General features: G+C 44.6%; 1 protein-coding gene across 9 annotated transcripts in view; it reads right to left on the bottom strand.

The window, feature by feature from the left end:
* The window catches only part of SH3KBP1 (SH3 domain containing kinase binding protein 1), a 331,797-nt gene that overhangs the window by 249,395 nt on the left and 66,302 nt on the right, over positions 1–16,100 (bottom strand). The window contains exon 1 of one of the 9 annotated variants that reach the window (XM_061407989.1): positions 4,192–4,339. The exons of 6 other annotated variants lie outside the window; for them this stretch is intronic. In XM_061407989.1, coding sequence (XP_061263973.1) covers positions 4,192–4,245 — 54 coding nt within the window. In that variant the 5' untranslated portion in view covers positions 4,246–4,339. Of the gene's footprint in view, positions 1–2,908; positions 2,928–4,191; positions 4,340–16,100 lie in introns of those variants that run through there. 2 more of the 9 variants (XM_061407994.1, XM_061407993.1) reach the window with 2 other exon arrangements.

The following is a 16,100-nucleotide window of genomic DNA, read 5'->3' as shown; positions in this document are numbered from 1 at the left end:
ATCACCATAAATCCTCACGCTTGAGTTTCCATATCCCACTGTGAGGTCCTGCCCTTCCCTCCTCTTCCTCATTCGTATTTTGCCAGGCCCATGTTCAGCCAGCCTCCTTTTCTGCCCGTTTCTGACGATCCCTACAGAAACCTTGTTCCACTTCTTGGGTGGCTGTTAGATCTAAAATACCAGTCTGGTTCCGTCACTAGAAACACAAAATATGGATCTAAAAAGAGAAATTCCATCAAGTAAGCTGGATGTGCATAATTCAGAACAAATTGTGGGCCTATCTGTTTCTTGCTGTACTCCACGTCTGCCTGTCTTGAATCAAAGAAGCTTAAATCAGTGGTGTGTGTTTTGATCTGATGGTTACACAGATATGTTCAGTTTCCAAAACTTCAAACAGCTTACTCTTATGTGCATTTTATATGTGTTCTTATGCTATACTTCACAGTCATTTTAGAAAGTAGCTTACATCGCGTAAACCTCTATGTAAAGTAAGCATATATCACACATCACCTACACTAGTGTTTGAGTTTCCACACTTCAGACTGCTGTCAATTAGTGGGCCATGCAATCAACTTAGAAGGTCCTCACCAACATTCTGTGTGTGGGCGCGGGGTGGTAAAAGCACTTGAACTACCTTCTTAAAAATTAAGTGCACAATACAGTATTGCTGTACAGCAGAACTTTACAGTATATACATCTTGCATAACTGGAACTTCTTACCCACGGAACAGCAACTCCCCACTTCCGTCTCCACCAACCCATGGCAACAAAGATATCGCAACAACTTCACTGTCCAGTTATGGATGAATGGAACAAGAAACCACGGCATATAAAAACAATGAAAAATTATTCAGCTTTAAAAAAAGAATGGAATCCTGCTATAGCCTGACCAGCATTCTTTAAAAAGAATAGAGAATAAGAGAGTGCATCATACACAATGAAGGCAACAACTGCTCCAGGAGATGTTTTGCACCTACATGTATGTGTCTGTATATGCACATGTGTACTATATGTGCACATGTATACTAGGTCGTCAGACTTTTTTTAAAAATTGCAGGACACAGTGGGAAAAAAAGCCTAAGAAACACTGAGTACACTGACAATAGAATTTGGAAGCCAGGAGACCTGGGTTCTGATCCTGGCTGGTTACAATCTACATAACCTCTGTGAGCCTCTATCTCACCATTTCTAAAATGGGCAGTGATATTATTTACCTCCTGGAGTTGGTGTAAAGGATCAATGATCTGGCTAACAGTCTACCACAGGGAACTTAAGACACTGTCTCCAATTTTGCCGCCATTCACTTGGTGCCCTGGGCTAGGTTCCTTATCTGTAGGAAGGACGCTTGAAGGAAATATACAAAGACGGGCAGTATCCAGGCTGAGCCCCCATCGTGGGACCCCCTTCAAGCCTCTGATGTCTGAGAGTGGCAGAGCAGGGAAGCTATTGCCCAGCACACTGGGTGATAAATCATCCAGCTGTGGATTCTGAGCAGAGGAAAAACCCACTTTCCAAGATAAGAGGGTTTTCCCATTATTCTTGGCAGGAGGTGGCGAAAGGCAGAAGGGGAGGAAGGCCTTGGTAAAGAAATAAGCATTTGTTTTAAGCAAATCACTTTGAAGACAGGTGGTTTTCATTTTGAGAACAAAAGTGATGCTTACAACAGTTAGAGGGCGACTCTGGATACCAGCCATGGGCTTGCCAGGAGAGGGAAACAGGGTCCTAAGGTCTGGAGTGCTCCCAAAGTACCAGAGCGATGATGGAGGCACATGGGACAGTCCAGCACAGAAAAGCGGGAACTAACTTTATCAGGTTGTAGAAACACACCACTTAAAAGGCATCCACTGTATCCCTCATCCAAAGCCTCTATCTATTTAACAAATATTTGTTGAGCATCTACTAAGTGTCCAGAATGGAGTTAGGGGTTGGGGATACAGTGGAATAAGACAGACAAGACCTCTGCCCGCACCAGGGCTGAAATTCCAATGGAGGAGGTAGCAAGTGCCAAGAAAATCAATGAGGCAACAAGAGATTTACAGGCTGTGATGTAAGCACTCTGCAAGAAACAGATATGGCAATGTGACAGGAAAGGAGAAAGGAAACCTAAAATGGAGGAAGTCCCATTAGATAAGATGGCCCAGGAGGGCTTCTCTGAGGTAACACCTGAAAGTGGAGCAAGAGGCAGCCAAGCAGCAGTCAGAGAAGGGTGCTCCCCAGAGACAGCACCCCGAGCGCCTGAGACCAGTGGCAGGAAAGGGCTCAGGAAGAGCTGGGGTGGCCAGGGCCCAGGGGAGAAGGAAGTGGCCAAGTGGGAGGGTGACCACGATGAGGCTGGAGAGACAGGCACGTGCCAGACCACACAAGGCACAGCCAGCCATGGGCAAGATGATGGAGTCCAATGAAGAGCAAGAGAGAGCTACTGAAAGTTGGTACACGGTGACACATGATTTTGATGATGGTTAAGGGGAAAGGCACACTATTAAATCATTGCACACAAAACAAAGTGTGCAGATTATGATATGATGTCTCCAAAATCAATAATAAAAATTACCACTGTCTCAGAGCTCACAGATACAGTTATTGAGGGGTCTTGCCAGCTAGAGACAAAGAATTTTAGTCTATATGTGAGATAAAATACATGGAATTCAATGGAGACAAAGGGGTGGGAGAACTTGTAACTGACAAGGGAACACTATTACTAACAATTAGCTCACAGTCAGCAAATATAAAGCACAGAGTAAAACTAATTAACAAGACAGGCTCTAGAAAGTCCCATAAACAAGCAAACACACATAATGGTGCAAAGGCAATTGAGAACTGATCCATGCACATGGAGGTTGCCTAAATCCATGAACAGGTTGACCGAAACAACTGGTGGCAAGTCAACACGACGGTGCTCTACACCTACTTCTGAATCCGAAATTAGATGAATTGCTGAGCAGTGTTCTTTGAGGTCTATCTTTTCTTTATCTTCTCCCTTGTGCCAGCTGAATACAGGTATTCATAACTCAGAAACTCAAAGCTGAACAAGAAATGACTCTTCTGAATGGTCACTTCTTCTCTAGGACTCACGACACTCAGGTCCCCAGGCTCCATGGTCTGTAACACAAACAGATCTGTGGCACATGGGCATGACCCACTCACAACTTCTCCCCAAGACCTCCTTTTTCTGGGGAGTCATGTGCCTATGAATAAGAGGGTAACCAGGCTAAATGGCTGAGTAAGATAAGCCTATGACACCAATTGCGAGAACTCAATGGCCACAGTGACTGCCCCCAAACGAGCTGGGGACAGCAACACAGGCGGCACTTCATAGTCCAGCACACTTCTTGGATCAGTGGTCTAATATCCCGTTAAGGAAGGAGAAGGGGTAAGGAGGGCAAAATACATGGTTTAGGGAAGGCCTACCAAGTGCCAAGCACTTTCACAATCATCACTCCAAATACCCCAGCATTTCCATGAAGTGCAACGATCACAACTTTCAAATGAGAAAAGTACAACTTAAAAGAGGTTTCTGTGAGTGGCCCCAGGCTACAGTTAGCTGAGTGAGGACTTGAGCCTCATGTGCCACCTGGGTTGGCACTGAGGAACAGGTCGGTGGTCTGAAAAGACCCTGCTCTTTCTGTCCTATTTCCCCCATTTTATTCCCCCCTCTCCTGTCCCATCGTTTCTTCCCACTATAGGAAAGCTGGACTCCACACCTGCCTTCATCCCAGCCTCCCAACTCTGCCAGCTACCTCAGAAATGTTACCTGCTCCCAACCCTCGCCAGAGACACTTCACCCGTGAAAGGGCCACCTGCAGGCTTGGGGGTTCGCGGGTGGGCTTGGCTGGCTGGGGTTGTCTTGTATGCCGTGTTCCCTGGAAAAAACTCATTGATAGTGGTCAGAAGAAGGAAAGAGCCACCCCACCAGACGACAGGGCTGTTCGAAATCTTTATGGATGCCGCCATCAACCGAGAGTCACTTCTGTCACAGAGGAGGGCTTGGGGAAGAAATTCCCTTCCTCCACAAACAAGAAAACTCAAACACCTGGGTCCAAATGGAAGGCGGTATTGCTCACCATCGTGGAAGGACTGAGCCAGGACCAAATTCCCCATCATGCCTCCCTCCCAGTCTACAGAATAGTCGGGCAACAGGCTACAAAAGATGCAGACGGAATAACAATTGAAACAGATGTATGGCCTACTTACAATCTCAGACGCATCGGCAGCAGCGCTCGGGGCTTTGGCTGCGGAAAGCTCCATACTGTGGGGTATGAAATGGTGAGTGTGGGCTGACTGTGTCTGAACTCTGGGCAGGAGTGTGTGCTGTGCTCGGCGAGAACTACGAGTCTCTCTGATTCACTTGGCAGCAGAATTATTCTAAGCATCCTGTCCCGTACCCAGCCCGCCCGCCCGCCCGCCCCTCCCACTACACATTCACACTGGCTGGTTTTTTTTTCCCTCTCTCTCTGAGCTTATTTCTGTCACAAATCGAGTGAAATACCCTTTTTCCAAATTAATCCAATCTCTGGCACTTGAGAGTGTGGAACCTTTATGACCCTGGGGGTAAAAGAGGAAGAAGAGCCACCTAATTAGGAAGAAGTTGTAACTAACATAGGAGAGGAGAGCTGGAGAACCACAAAGTCTGCAGTCACAGCAAAATGGAGATTATTCGAGACAGCTGAAACACTCCACCCAGCCTCCAGGAGGGGACATGCACGGGGAACAAAGGGCATATGGTGTTTGCTTTCTTCAACATCCGTTCTCACCATTAAGAGCTGCACCAGCAAACACTCAGTACTTACATGGGGACAAACCTCACTCCACAATAGACTTGAAAATGTAGCTCATAATCAAATAAGTGACTGTGCAAAGCACAGGCCTACCCTGATTTTTTACTACATATAAATCAAATTTAATAAAGTCCAAATAACTGGCAGAATGTCTTTTTGGCTTAGTGAAGCATGGATTATACTTGAAAGAAAGTCAATTTTTGTTAATTCCAAGTTCATATGGTAACTTGAACACTGACATATTCAGGACAAGATTTTATTTTATTTTTTCCTCCAGGAGAGATTCCAAGGAGCTAACTTAATAACTAGATAAGACTGATTTTTTATTATTTATTACTAGTGACATATTTAAACAATTCTATCCTAAAGCAAACAGGTTTTCTAAAGAGACTTAAGTCATTAATATCCCACATAAGTTAATGTTACCACCATCCCCCTTACTGCCTACACTATGACATCATCCAAAGGTAAATTTCAGAGCACTCCCTGATCAGACTATGATGAACTCCTGAATTAGTGAGAGCTGAACTGATGACACTTTTCACAGAGACGGAAAGCTAGGGTCAGCTTCAAAAATGCTCGGGTACCACTCTTAGTCACAGGTGTCCACCTATTCCCCCATAGAGCCCATTCCCAGCTTCAGAGAGGCAGCCTAATTAATTGTAAGCCAATCACTGGTTCAGGGTGAGCAACAGGAAGTAAGCTCACCCTATCAGGCTGCAGGAAAGGACTCCTCCTACATAACCAGCTATGAACAAGGAAGCAGAGGGCCCCATAGCCAAAGCCTGTCATCCTACAATGGCCTGATGACCACAGAGAAACCAGTCCTTGGGTGAAGCTACTGCCAGATGCATACAGTGGAAGAGAGACAGTAAGAACATAGGTCTCTGATGTCACTTTTAGCAGCTGATCACACTGCCTTTGGGTGATGAGCTAAAGCACTGCTGACAAGAACAGTCAGGGGAGCCAAGCAACAGTTTGTAATTTGGCAAAAGAGACTCCTTTAAAGTTAATAAAACACTCACAGAAAACATCCCCCTTAATGTTCAAGAAAAGGGAGAAGTTACAAAGATGAGCGGTTGCCTAGGGCTGGGTATGGAAATGGAAGTGACTGCAAAAGGGCACAAGGTTTCTTTGGCGGGGGGTGATGGACAAGTTCAAAAATTAGACTATGGTGATGGTTAAGCAACTCTGTAAATATACTAAAAACCACTGAATGGGACACTTCTAATGGGTGAATTTTACAGTATGTAAATTAGATCTCAATAGAGCTGTTAAAAAAAAAAAAAAAAAGCTACATGGGAACAGATGCTCATTCAAAAGTCCCAGGATGAAAGGCCTTTAGCCTTTACCTTCATCCACAGCTGACGGAAGCATGTCCCCGCTTAAAATCCTTCCTTCAGTGTGTCCCAATTCGTTGCAGAATCCAAGTGCCTTACAAAGGGATGCGACGTCCCCGTTGCCTGCCAGCCTCACTTTCCCCACTTCCCACTTCACTCGCTGGCAAGGCTCACTTCCAGAAACTCATCCAACTGTCTCCCCACAGCCTCTGAGCACACTACACCCACTTTCTTGCTCACTCTAGCTCCAGCTCTCCTCTTCACTAATCTCATCCTGCTCATCCTACACTGGCTCTTAGGTCCCATCCCTCTGGGCTCCCTGAGCATACTCTGTGCTTGCCTTGGTGGCTTGAAAAAGTATGTTTGGGGGTCTGTCTCTTCAGGCTAGACTCCAGGGCTGAAAAGAGGACTCCAGACATAACAGACACTCAGCAGACACCCACTGAACTGGTCTGCTCTTTCTCTTTGGGGAAGGACACCAGCTTCTCCTATAGGTCACTTGTGTCGTTGACATTGGGGGTGGGAGAGCCAGTGAGGTCCCGAGTGTTCTGGCTCTCATCCACACCCACTTGCCAGAGTGATCTCAGGTCCAGCAAGAGACACAGGCACCTCCAACACATACACGCCACCCTGTGAGAAACCCCTCATCTGCAACCACACGGAGCACTTCAGCTTCTCAGCTCAAACACTCCCTGACACAGAAGGTAATGGTGACAATGCTCGTCGTCTCTCTCACCATATCTAAGCTTTCAGAAAAGGAAGAGTGGGAATGCCTTTTTTTTCCCCCCTGATTATGGAGTTGTCCTTGTTTTCTTTAATCCTTACACAAGGTAAGGAGCTGGGGTACCAAAAGTCACAAATGCAACTAGAATGGGAAACACTTGATTTTAAAGCAAGACTGCACATTTTTAAAGGGACTCAATAAACGGAGGAATGCTGGCAAGATCATTTCCACCAAATGTCTTATCTGCCTGCAGGATCTCAGGGGAAAAGATTAATAGCAAAACTTAAGAAATGTTAAAAAGCCAGTTCCTGGAGAGTCTCAATGATCAAAACAAAACAAAGTCACTCTGTGAAAGGAATGACCCACAGAAACCCACCGTGGAGTGGATGCTTCATCACAAGAAAGACATGGCCCAGCCCTCCTGCTTGTCCCAGCTCTCCGAATGTCCCAGAAATGCAACTCCAACCCAGGAGTAGAGGAAAGAGCTGAAACAACACTTCAGATATTCGCGATGGTAACTGTAAGTCCTACCTCATAATCATGACTCCTCTTTTCCATATTTGGGCCCCAGCTTCCCTGGATGTACTCCACAAGCCCTCACAGACATTATCTAATGCTAAGCAGATCAGCAAACTAACCATTAAGTACTCTGCTTTTTTCTCTATGCACCCTGATTTAAAGCAGTCTGCACACAATCTTAAAGAAGTGGTCGATTCCCTTGTGTGTTGGGGGGATGCTAAGATTTCTCACATAGTTTAGGTCAAACAGGAAGCTCTTAGGATGTCAGGAAGTCTGTCTTTAAACATCTCAATTTGATTCCAACAGTGAAGTTTTCAAAGCTGTCACTATCCCCCTTCTCCCCCTCACAATAAAACCAAAGGTGACAGATTTATCATGAAATCACTTCAGTAGGTTTTTTTTCTCCCTAAATACCTGGCTGGCCTCAGCCAGGGTGAGTCTAATCCAAGTAGTTTGGTGTGGGGTCTGGAAATCCATAGCATTCAAACTTCTCCAAGTGACTCAGGGGGCCAAGACAGCCCCCAAATAGAGGGCTGGGTGAAAAGGGCCAGTTACACTCTGGCTACTAAAAGAAGCATCAGTCTCAGCCTTTCCCCACCCACCCAGCCAAGACTCCCTGAGCCCGAACTTGCACTTGGGAAAGGACAGATCACGAAGGCTGGGAGGCATGACAGAGTTTGAGAAATTCAGGCTACACCATCATCCGACTTCAGAATCTCCTAGGTCGTGTTTCGTTTTCCCTTTGCAAGTGGGAGAAGCAGCAGCGGGAGGTCACCATCAGACCTCAGAATCCACATCCCATAGTTTGTCAGGATCTTACTGATGAAGAAGAGGGCCAAATCCTCCTCCCTCCCTCTCGCCCTCCCATAAACTATGAGCAGTCAGATTAAATGTAAAGGGAGTCAAAAGACTAAACACCGCCTGTTTGTTCAATTAAAGAAATACATTTTTCCACTCGTGCTGGCAACATCAACACTCACGGAACTGCGCATGTTTAAAAGCTACCAGCCACATTCAATTCCTACCCCAGCACACCAGCAGGACCGGCAAAGTTTCTGAGTATTGAAGAGCTCTACACGGACCCAATGCATGCCAAGATAAATTATTCTTAGGATTCGTAAGAACTACTAATTGCATCCATTTTTAAAAATCAATATACTTCAAGAAACTTTTTAAAAATTCATATGGTTATTTCTCTTGTTCAAATAACTTCATAAGAAATTCACAGGAAGTCGTGGTTCCAAGCAAATGTGGCTATGTATTTAAACACACGCACACACACAAAATCTCTCAGTAGCCTAACACCCAGCTCAGCAAAGATTCCTAGCAGGTTCTAAGAACCTGGCAAATTAGGGAATCCCTCGTGCTACTTAAGACCTGTGTTGTTGCCGTTTTAATGTAGGCAAAGCCACACTGACAATCTTGTACCCCTGTATCATAGTACAATTAGGAGTGAGACAGCATGGATTCAAGATAAACCACCCACAGGTTCGAATTCAGCTCTGGCGCTATCTGCTCTCCCCTGGGCAAGTTATTTAACCTCTCTGGTCCATGGAAAATGTTGTGTAAGAATTCACTGTTTTTCCTACCCAGAACGTAATACCATGGGGCTTTTCTTATGGCTCAGTGGTAAAGAATCCACCTGCCAATGTAGGAGACATGGGTTCAATCACTGGATCAGGAAGATCTCCTAGAGAAAGAAATGGCAACCCACTCCAGTATTCTTGCTTGGGAAATTTCATGGACAGAGGAGCCTTGTGGGTTACAGTCCATGGGATCGCAAGAGTCAGACATGACTTAGTGACTGAACAACAACAACAATAGAGTACCATGAATGGTATAGACAAGAGAACTATGTACACAAGAGGCACTCAATTATTACACCCAGACTGCATTTCCTTCAGTGAATATTTCATTACTTAACATGAGCAAACTTTTGGTTCTGTCAAGAAAGGTGCCTGTGGGAAAGTTTTTTCTTCTAATGGCAATGGCAAAAATAAATAAATAAACCAGAAATCAATGAATATATAAAGTTCTCCCTCTCAAATCGTGTACTTAAAATGGTTTATTTATATTATGACATTTATTCTTAACAAAGAAGCATTATTATAGAAAAAATTATGTAAAGTATTTAACACTTTTTTCCACTCGTGCTGGCAGCATCAACACTCACGGCACTGCGTATGTTTAAAAGCTACCAGCTACATTCAATTCCTACCCCAGCACACCAGCAGGACTGGCAAAACTTCTGAGTATTAAAGAGCTCTACACGGACCCAATGCATGCCAGGTGAAAAATGCACTTTATAAAACAGCAGACTGGTACCAGTGACATACAGTTATTGTGATCACAAATGCTGATTTCCAGAATGCTGAGGGCAGGCAACTACCAGACAATAATATTGTCTTCACAGTATCAATGTTACACTGTAATACATGCAGTAATAAGACAGCAGAGGGAATTGGGGTGTTGAAATTATTTAAATTACCAATCTTCATCTGATTTAAGCACTCATGACAAATGAGCAAATGATAGATTATTCAGTGTATTTATTAAATCCATTTCCCTGGGCAATTTCACTAGCCAACACTCTACAATAAACTGAGTTACCATAAGATTTAAATGATTTTTTTTTTTTCACCAGAGGCTCATTTTAAGAATACCCATCCTTCCAGTTAGTTCTTACAAGGCAATCATTCAAAGAAGGGCTACTGGTGTTCAGACACCAAGGCTGACCTTTAAAAGAGCTACAGTCTTCACCAAGTTAAATAACCTCTCTGGTTTCAATTTTCCTGTTTGTAACATGAGGAATAATCACTATTTGGGGTGGGGGTCTGGGGGTGAGGATTAGCTGAATTTATGCACATTCTCTACAATTATGAAGAGGAGTAAGTAACACTCCCTTAATGGATAAAGAATAAGACTTCTACTCACAACAGCAATTCACGTTCCTTTTCCCTCTATGTCAGGTCCTGAAGTAGCTATTTAAAAAGTTTATTATTTATTAAATAATAAACTCTCACTGTCCCTCAAAATGTAGGGAGAGAGGAGTAATTCCTGTCTGTGTTTAAAAAACAGAAGAATGAGAGCAGGAAGAAACCCCATGTACTACTTCCGCTCTGGGTTAGTCTTGACAGTGACAGCTGCAAGGGTCACTCTCATCAGCAACATCCCCATAGTGCTGTGACCTTCTAAAGCTGAGGGGATCCAAGGTTGTTCATGGCTCAGGGCCTTTGCACTTGCTATTCTCTACTCAGATGGCCCTTAGTCACAGAGGAGCCTCATCACTCAGGTGTGAGCTACAATGTCACCTTGCCCCCGAGGCCTTCTCTGATGACTCTGGATGAAACAGAAACAGCTCACACACTCCACCAGTCACTCGATCCTTTCCCCCTCATGTATTTCTCTGCTGCATGTTTCATGATCTGTGATTTTTTTTGCTTGTCTGTTCTCATGTTCTCTTTCCTCTGTTAGAATATATACTCTCTAAGGGCAGAGACCTTGTGAAGTGCATTCCAAAACTGGCACCTGGCACATGAAGGGCACTCAGTGGACAGACCTAGGTAATCTATGTGTTTGACAGTTTCAACACTCTGTCATATCTGCATCTGGTTCTGATGATGGCTTTGCCTCTTCAGACTGCATTTTGTGGCCTTCTGGCATGCCTTGTATTTTGGGGATTGAAAGCCAGACATTTTGTATAGGGTAGTAGCTACTGTGGAGAAGGCAATGGCACCCCACTCCAGTACTCTTGCCTGGAAAATCCCATGGACGGAGGAGTCTGGTGGGCTGCAGTCCATGGGGTCGCTAAGAGTCGGACATGACTGAGCGACTTCACTTTCACTTTTCACTTTCATGCATTGGAGGAGGAAATGGCAACCCACTCCAGTGTTCTTGCCTGGAGAATCCCAGGGATGGGGGAGCCTGGTGGGCTGCCATCTATGGGGTCGTACAGAGTCAGACACGACTGAAGCAACTTAGCAGCAGCAGCAGCAGCAGCAGCAGTAGCTACTGAGATAAATGAGCCCCTACTAGGGGATTTATGCTAATTTAGTCAACAGTTGGGCTATGTTGCCGTGTATTGGTCCCAAGGACATTAGAAACTTAGAAATTCCTCTGGTGATTCCCCCACCCTTGACTTTAGGGGTTCCCTTTCTATTGTTCCTCAGACAGAACCTGTCTCTAGTAGCTCTTCCTGTTGAAATCCACTGTTGTTAACTCCAGGAGGCTTCTTAGCATGTTGGGGGAGAATGGGTTCTCAAATATTCTGATTCCCAGTCTTTGGAATGCACATGGGGCCTTCGTCTGAGGGTTGGGGATTTGCCTTTAAAGTGCTTCTGCTCCTCACTCAGGGGCAGAGCCCCTCACCCCTTCCCTCAGCTGCAGGGGGTGTCCTCCAGTGTCTTCAGTCCACAGCCTTGAGGCCCTTCTCCAAGCAGAGAAAGACTGCGAGGTAGGGGCTGGGGCTGAGTGGAATTCCTGCCTCCAGCTGCAATGGTATTTCACCAGCGCGCTCAGACCGCATCCTTCCCCCCACAGAAGAAACCTTCTGTTCCTTGAGGGACAAGGATCTAAGCAGATTTCTCAGCGGTTCCTGAGACAGTACCCCCAGCCCACACCGTGAGTTTTCTCTGGATTTTCCCCAGGCTTTGCTGTGAGAGCCAGGTGGGCTTCTTGGCAGGAAAAGCCTAGGAAAGGGTAAGACTCCCTTCTACCCCACCACTGCCCTGAGGAGCTTCACAATGGTGTTAGCCTACACTCAGCCTCCAGCAATCTGTCAAAACGCAAGCTCCATCTTTCTACCTGCTTCTGTGGCGCCTGGTGGCTTCTGTCTCGAGTAAGCAAAAGTCTTGTGTCTCAGAAAGTGCCCTCCTCTCTCTCCAGATTCTGAAATGACTGTTTGCTCTGCAAACTTGTTCTCTGTTCATTTCTAGTCTGTCCAGATTTTTTCTTGTAAGTGTGGGAGGGACATTTTTGCAACTCTCTATGTCTCTGAGCTGAAATCAGAAGTCTCTTTACTGATTTTTAAAGAATCAAAAGTAGGTATGACAAAATGGTAACATTTGATAAAACTAGGTGGTGGGTAGGTAGATGTTGCTTACATTCTCATGCCCTTCTATATTTTAATAGATCGGTAACATTTCAAGTTTAAGGTGTGGGTGGCCACAGTGGGAAACGGTACTATAATATAAATAGACTGAGATATGTATACATTTGGTTCTTGTTCAACAATACATAGAAGTCTCCTGAATTTTAAAAAATAACCATCATTTTTGGCAACACCTCAGAAACTTTTATGAAAAAATTTAAATCACCCCAATACCATTCAATTTTAGTGTCAAAGTAAAAGAAGAAACTAAAATAGAAAAATTAATGTCTTAAAAGAGAACAATTTATTTGTGCATGTTCATAAATCAAAGTACATGACAATATTACATGTTAATTGATTCACTGTCCTTTAAACTGATAGCCAACCATTACTATTCATATTCATGGGAATTTGAAGTTACTAATGCATGTGCCTGTGAACCACAGGTCATTCAACAAGTGCTGGGTCCCAGGCTGCAGTATATCAGGCAACACATGGGAACCTAATATCACACACCTTAAACCTCAGACTGCCATGTCTCCCCTTATCTGCGTTCGTAAATTAATATAACCTTTCATCGCATATGAATGAAAGCAGCAAAGGCTCAGTAAGATCCATCTCGTGGAAAGAACTTCCTCTTTTTACTTAAATAATTCACTACCTTAGATAATAGCAAGTAAATTATATGCTATGAAAAAAATGAACCATTAAAGACTCCAAAACTTCCGATTAATCTTAAGGATTGTATATTCAATTCAATTAAACTAGATGAATATTTAACACACTTCTTCTCTGTACTTCCAACCATTCTAGCCACTCTGGGGGAAAAATGGGCAGACATGAATAACCTACCAATCTCTGCCATCATGACAGACCCTGAGACGGGTTGCAGGGCTGAGAGGAGCCTGTGTGACCACAGCCAGGGGATGGCAAATGCCTGGCACAGACCAAGAAGGGCCCTCCAGTTAAGTTTCATTATCAAAGAAGGTGATTTTTACTTATTTTTATGCTTTAGTATTCACTTGTATATGCCAATTAAAAGGAAATCATTTTCAGTAGAATGCATCTTCATTCGGCTTTTTTTGTAATGAATGAAGACAGGCCTAAGCTTGGCTGTAATGAGCCTTAAATGGGATGACTCCACCAACGATGAATCTGTAGCTTTAATCACCATGTGTGGTTCTGTTAGATGCACTCCAGGTAGAACTGCAATCAGGGTGACCAGTCAGACAGCTAAATAACACTTTCCCCTGCCTGAGAACCATCACTCGTCAACTGTGCTGTGTTGTTACCACAGCTGTTTACCTTCCTGCACTGCAATAAGCTCGAAATTAGACTGCACTTCCAGCTCAAGGGCTGGGGATGATGTTTAGCTGAAAGTTGGCAGCATCCTAGTCTTAATGGTCACCTTAAAATACCTGTTAATGGAATCCATTCAAATTCAAGTTTTAAAATAAAAGGGTGAGTTAAATTGAATAAAAAATATCACAGGCTATAAGAGAATAAAGGCATATAGATTTTTAACCACCACTGACAGGAGAAGCTCGCATTATAATTGCATAGATTATATGTACCAAAGAGAGCATCTGTCATGTGACATTTTGAACCAAATAACACACACTCTCTGGAAAAAAAGTATCAATAAGCACAAAGAAGCAATTTCTCAACAGTTGAAAGAAACCACACAAACCTGACATGCTCCATAGTCAAATACTTTTCAAAGTTCATATTATGTGTCATCAGAGTCTAATGTCATAATTACTCATTTGACACAGAAAAGCTGAAGCTACTTTCATATGGCAGATGTACTTTTTTTGTAGTCAGGTTGACAATTATTCCAGTTTCAAGATTTGGGGAGAGAAAAGTTGTGCACACACTCATGATTTTGCTGCCAAGAGGAACAGTTAAAGACTGAACACAAGGCAGGCTGTGAGCAGATACAGCATGACCAGCAATAAACCTGATTCCTTTTCTATTTGTGCCCATGAAGGCCTCAATATTAAGTGTGACTACAGGTCTAGCGGCTATAACTCGATAATAATTACCATGTTAAACAGTCATAAGGTATCTTCTACCTACAACCTGCCAACCTATTGATTCGGATACCATTTCTTTACTATGAATCTATGTGGTCAGAAAACAAATCCCAAGTGACCAAACACTTCAGTAGCTGGCATCACACTGCAGACAATGAGGTGTTGTCCAAACACACTCAGCTTTGCTAAGACCACATTCATGTTTTATCAATGCCAATTATAGTTTATTACAGTCATGACTAAGATGCACATCTACAGTAAGTCTTTTAAAGATAATTTGAATTTTTTTCTTCCACAATGTGCAAAAACCAGTCCTTTTTCATTGTCACCTAGCCCCCCACTGTACCGATACTCGTTATCTCAGATCTTGACCATGGCCTTGTTTTACAGCCAGGAAAATTACAGCCCTGAGAGCTTCAGGGCCGCCACCAAGGAGCTGTCCTGCCTCATTCGAAGAAAGACTGGGTGCAAGAGGAGGCGGTGGCCAGAGTGTCCCCACGCCACCTGGGAACGCAGTGGCACCGCAGGCTCCTCACTCTGGACCTCGATCTGGGACCACCTGCCTCAAGAAAGCCAGGGCAGGGCATGTTTTGGCTCGGACAAGCTCGCAGCTCACAAACGCAGACCAGCCTGTGTTGTTTTCCACCCGGACACCCAGACACAGGATATCATTTCTGTGTCACTTTTCTTGAGAAAAACCTGGTGGTCCCAGAGGAAGGATGACAACAAATGAAACTCTCCTTCCTCCGTGACGAGCAAAACAGGCAGCCAAGGGCTAACAGGGCCCAACGCCACGTACTTCATTCCACAAATAGCTGAACACATCCGTGTGTGGCTTTTGCGTTACTGTGTGCAGTGAACACTCATTAAAGACACATTCACTTTTCCACCTTTCCTCTCCCTGAACCTCCCTCAAGAACTTCTTGTCTCATCTTCCACAGGGGCAGAAAGAAGAGGAAGTTTACCCCTGAGCCTGGGAGTCAGGGGGTGGGGGATACATTATTTCAAATCCCCTTGGGAGTTAAGAAACCAAAGTGAAACCAAATGTCTCCTGGGCAGCCCATGAGGTGTCCTGTCCACATAGAGCTTCAGGACAGACCTTGTGTCTCCAGCCTCCTCCCCAGACCCTAGGTGGCTTTCAAGCTGAGGTCACACTGCCCACCCCACCCCCCACCAGCTCTTGCTAATCACTGCCCTGGGGTAGGGGCAGTGCCTGTTGCTACCTGTTTCTGCTCTTCTCTCGGGCATCTGGGCTCAGAAGCTCCCTGCCAGGCTGACTGGGATGAAGGGCGTCACAGCCTGTGGCACTCCCTGTGCCCCTACCTGAGCCCTACCTCCATCTCGGCACCACTGCCCACAGCATCCAACTGGAAAACTCTCATCTCTGTATCTTCCCAATCTCTTAGCATGGCTAAACACTTGTATTAACAGCTAACATTTGCTGACTGATTAATAAGTATCAAACACTTCTCAGTTGCCTTACATGTGTACTCTCGTGCATTCTTCCAAGGACACTAACTAAAAGATATATCGTTGTCAGCCTTCCCATTTTTCATAAGAAGAAAGAAATGGACACCTGGGCAGAAGGATCAAATGGCCTCCCCAAGGTCTCAGGGC

Source organism: Bos javanicus, chromosome X, assembly GCF_032452875.1.
Source record: "Bos javanicus breed banteng chromosome X, ARS-OSU_banteng_1.0, whole genome shotgun sequence".
Lineage (NCBI taxonomy): Eukaryota > Metazoa > Chordata > Mammalia > Artiodactyla > Bovidae > Bos > Bos javanicus.
This window is presented reverse-complemented; position numbering and strand designations above follow the sequence as displayed.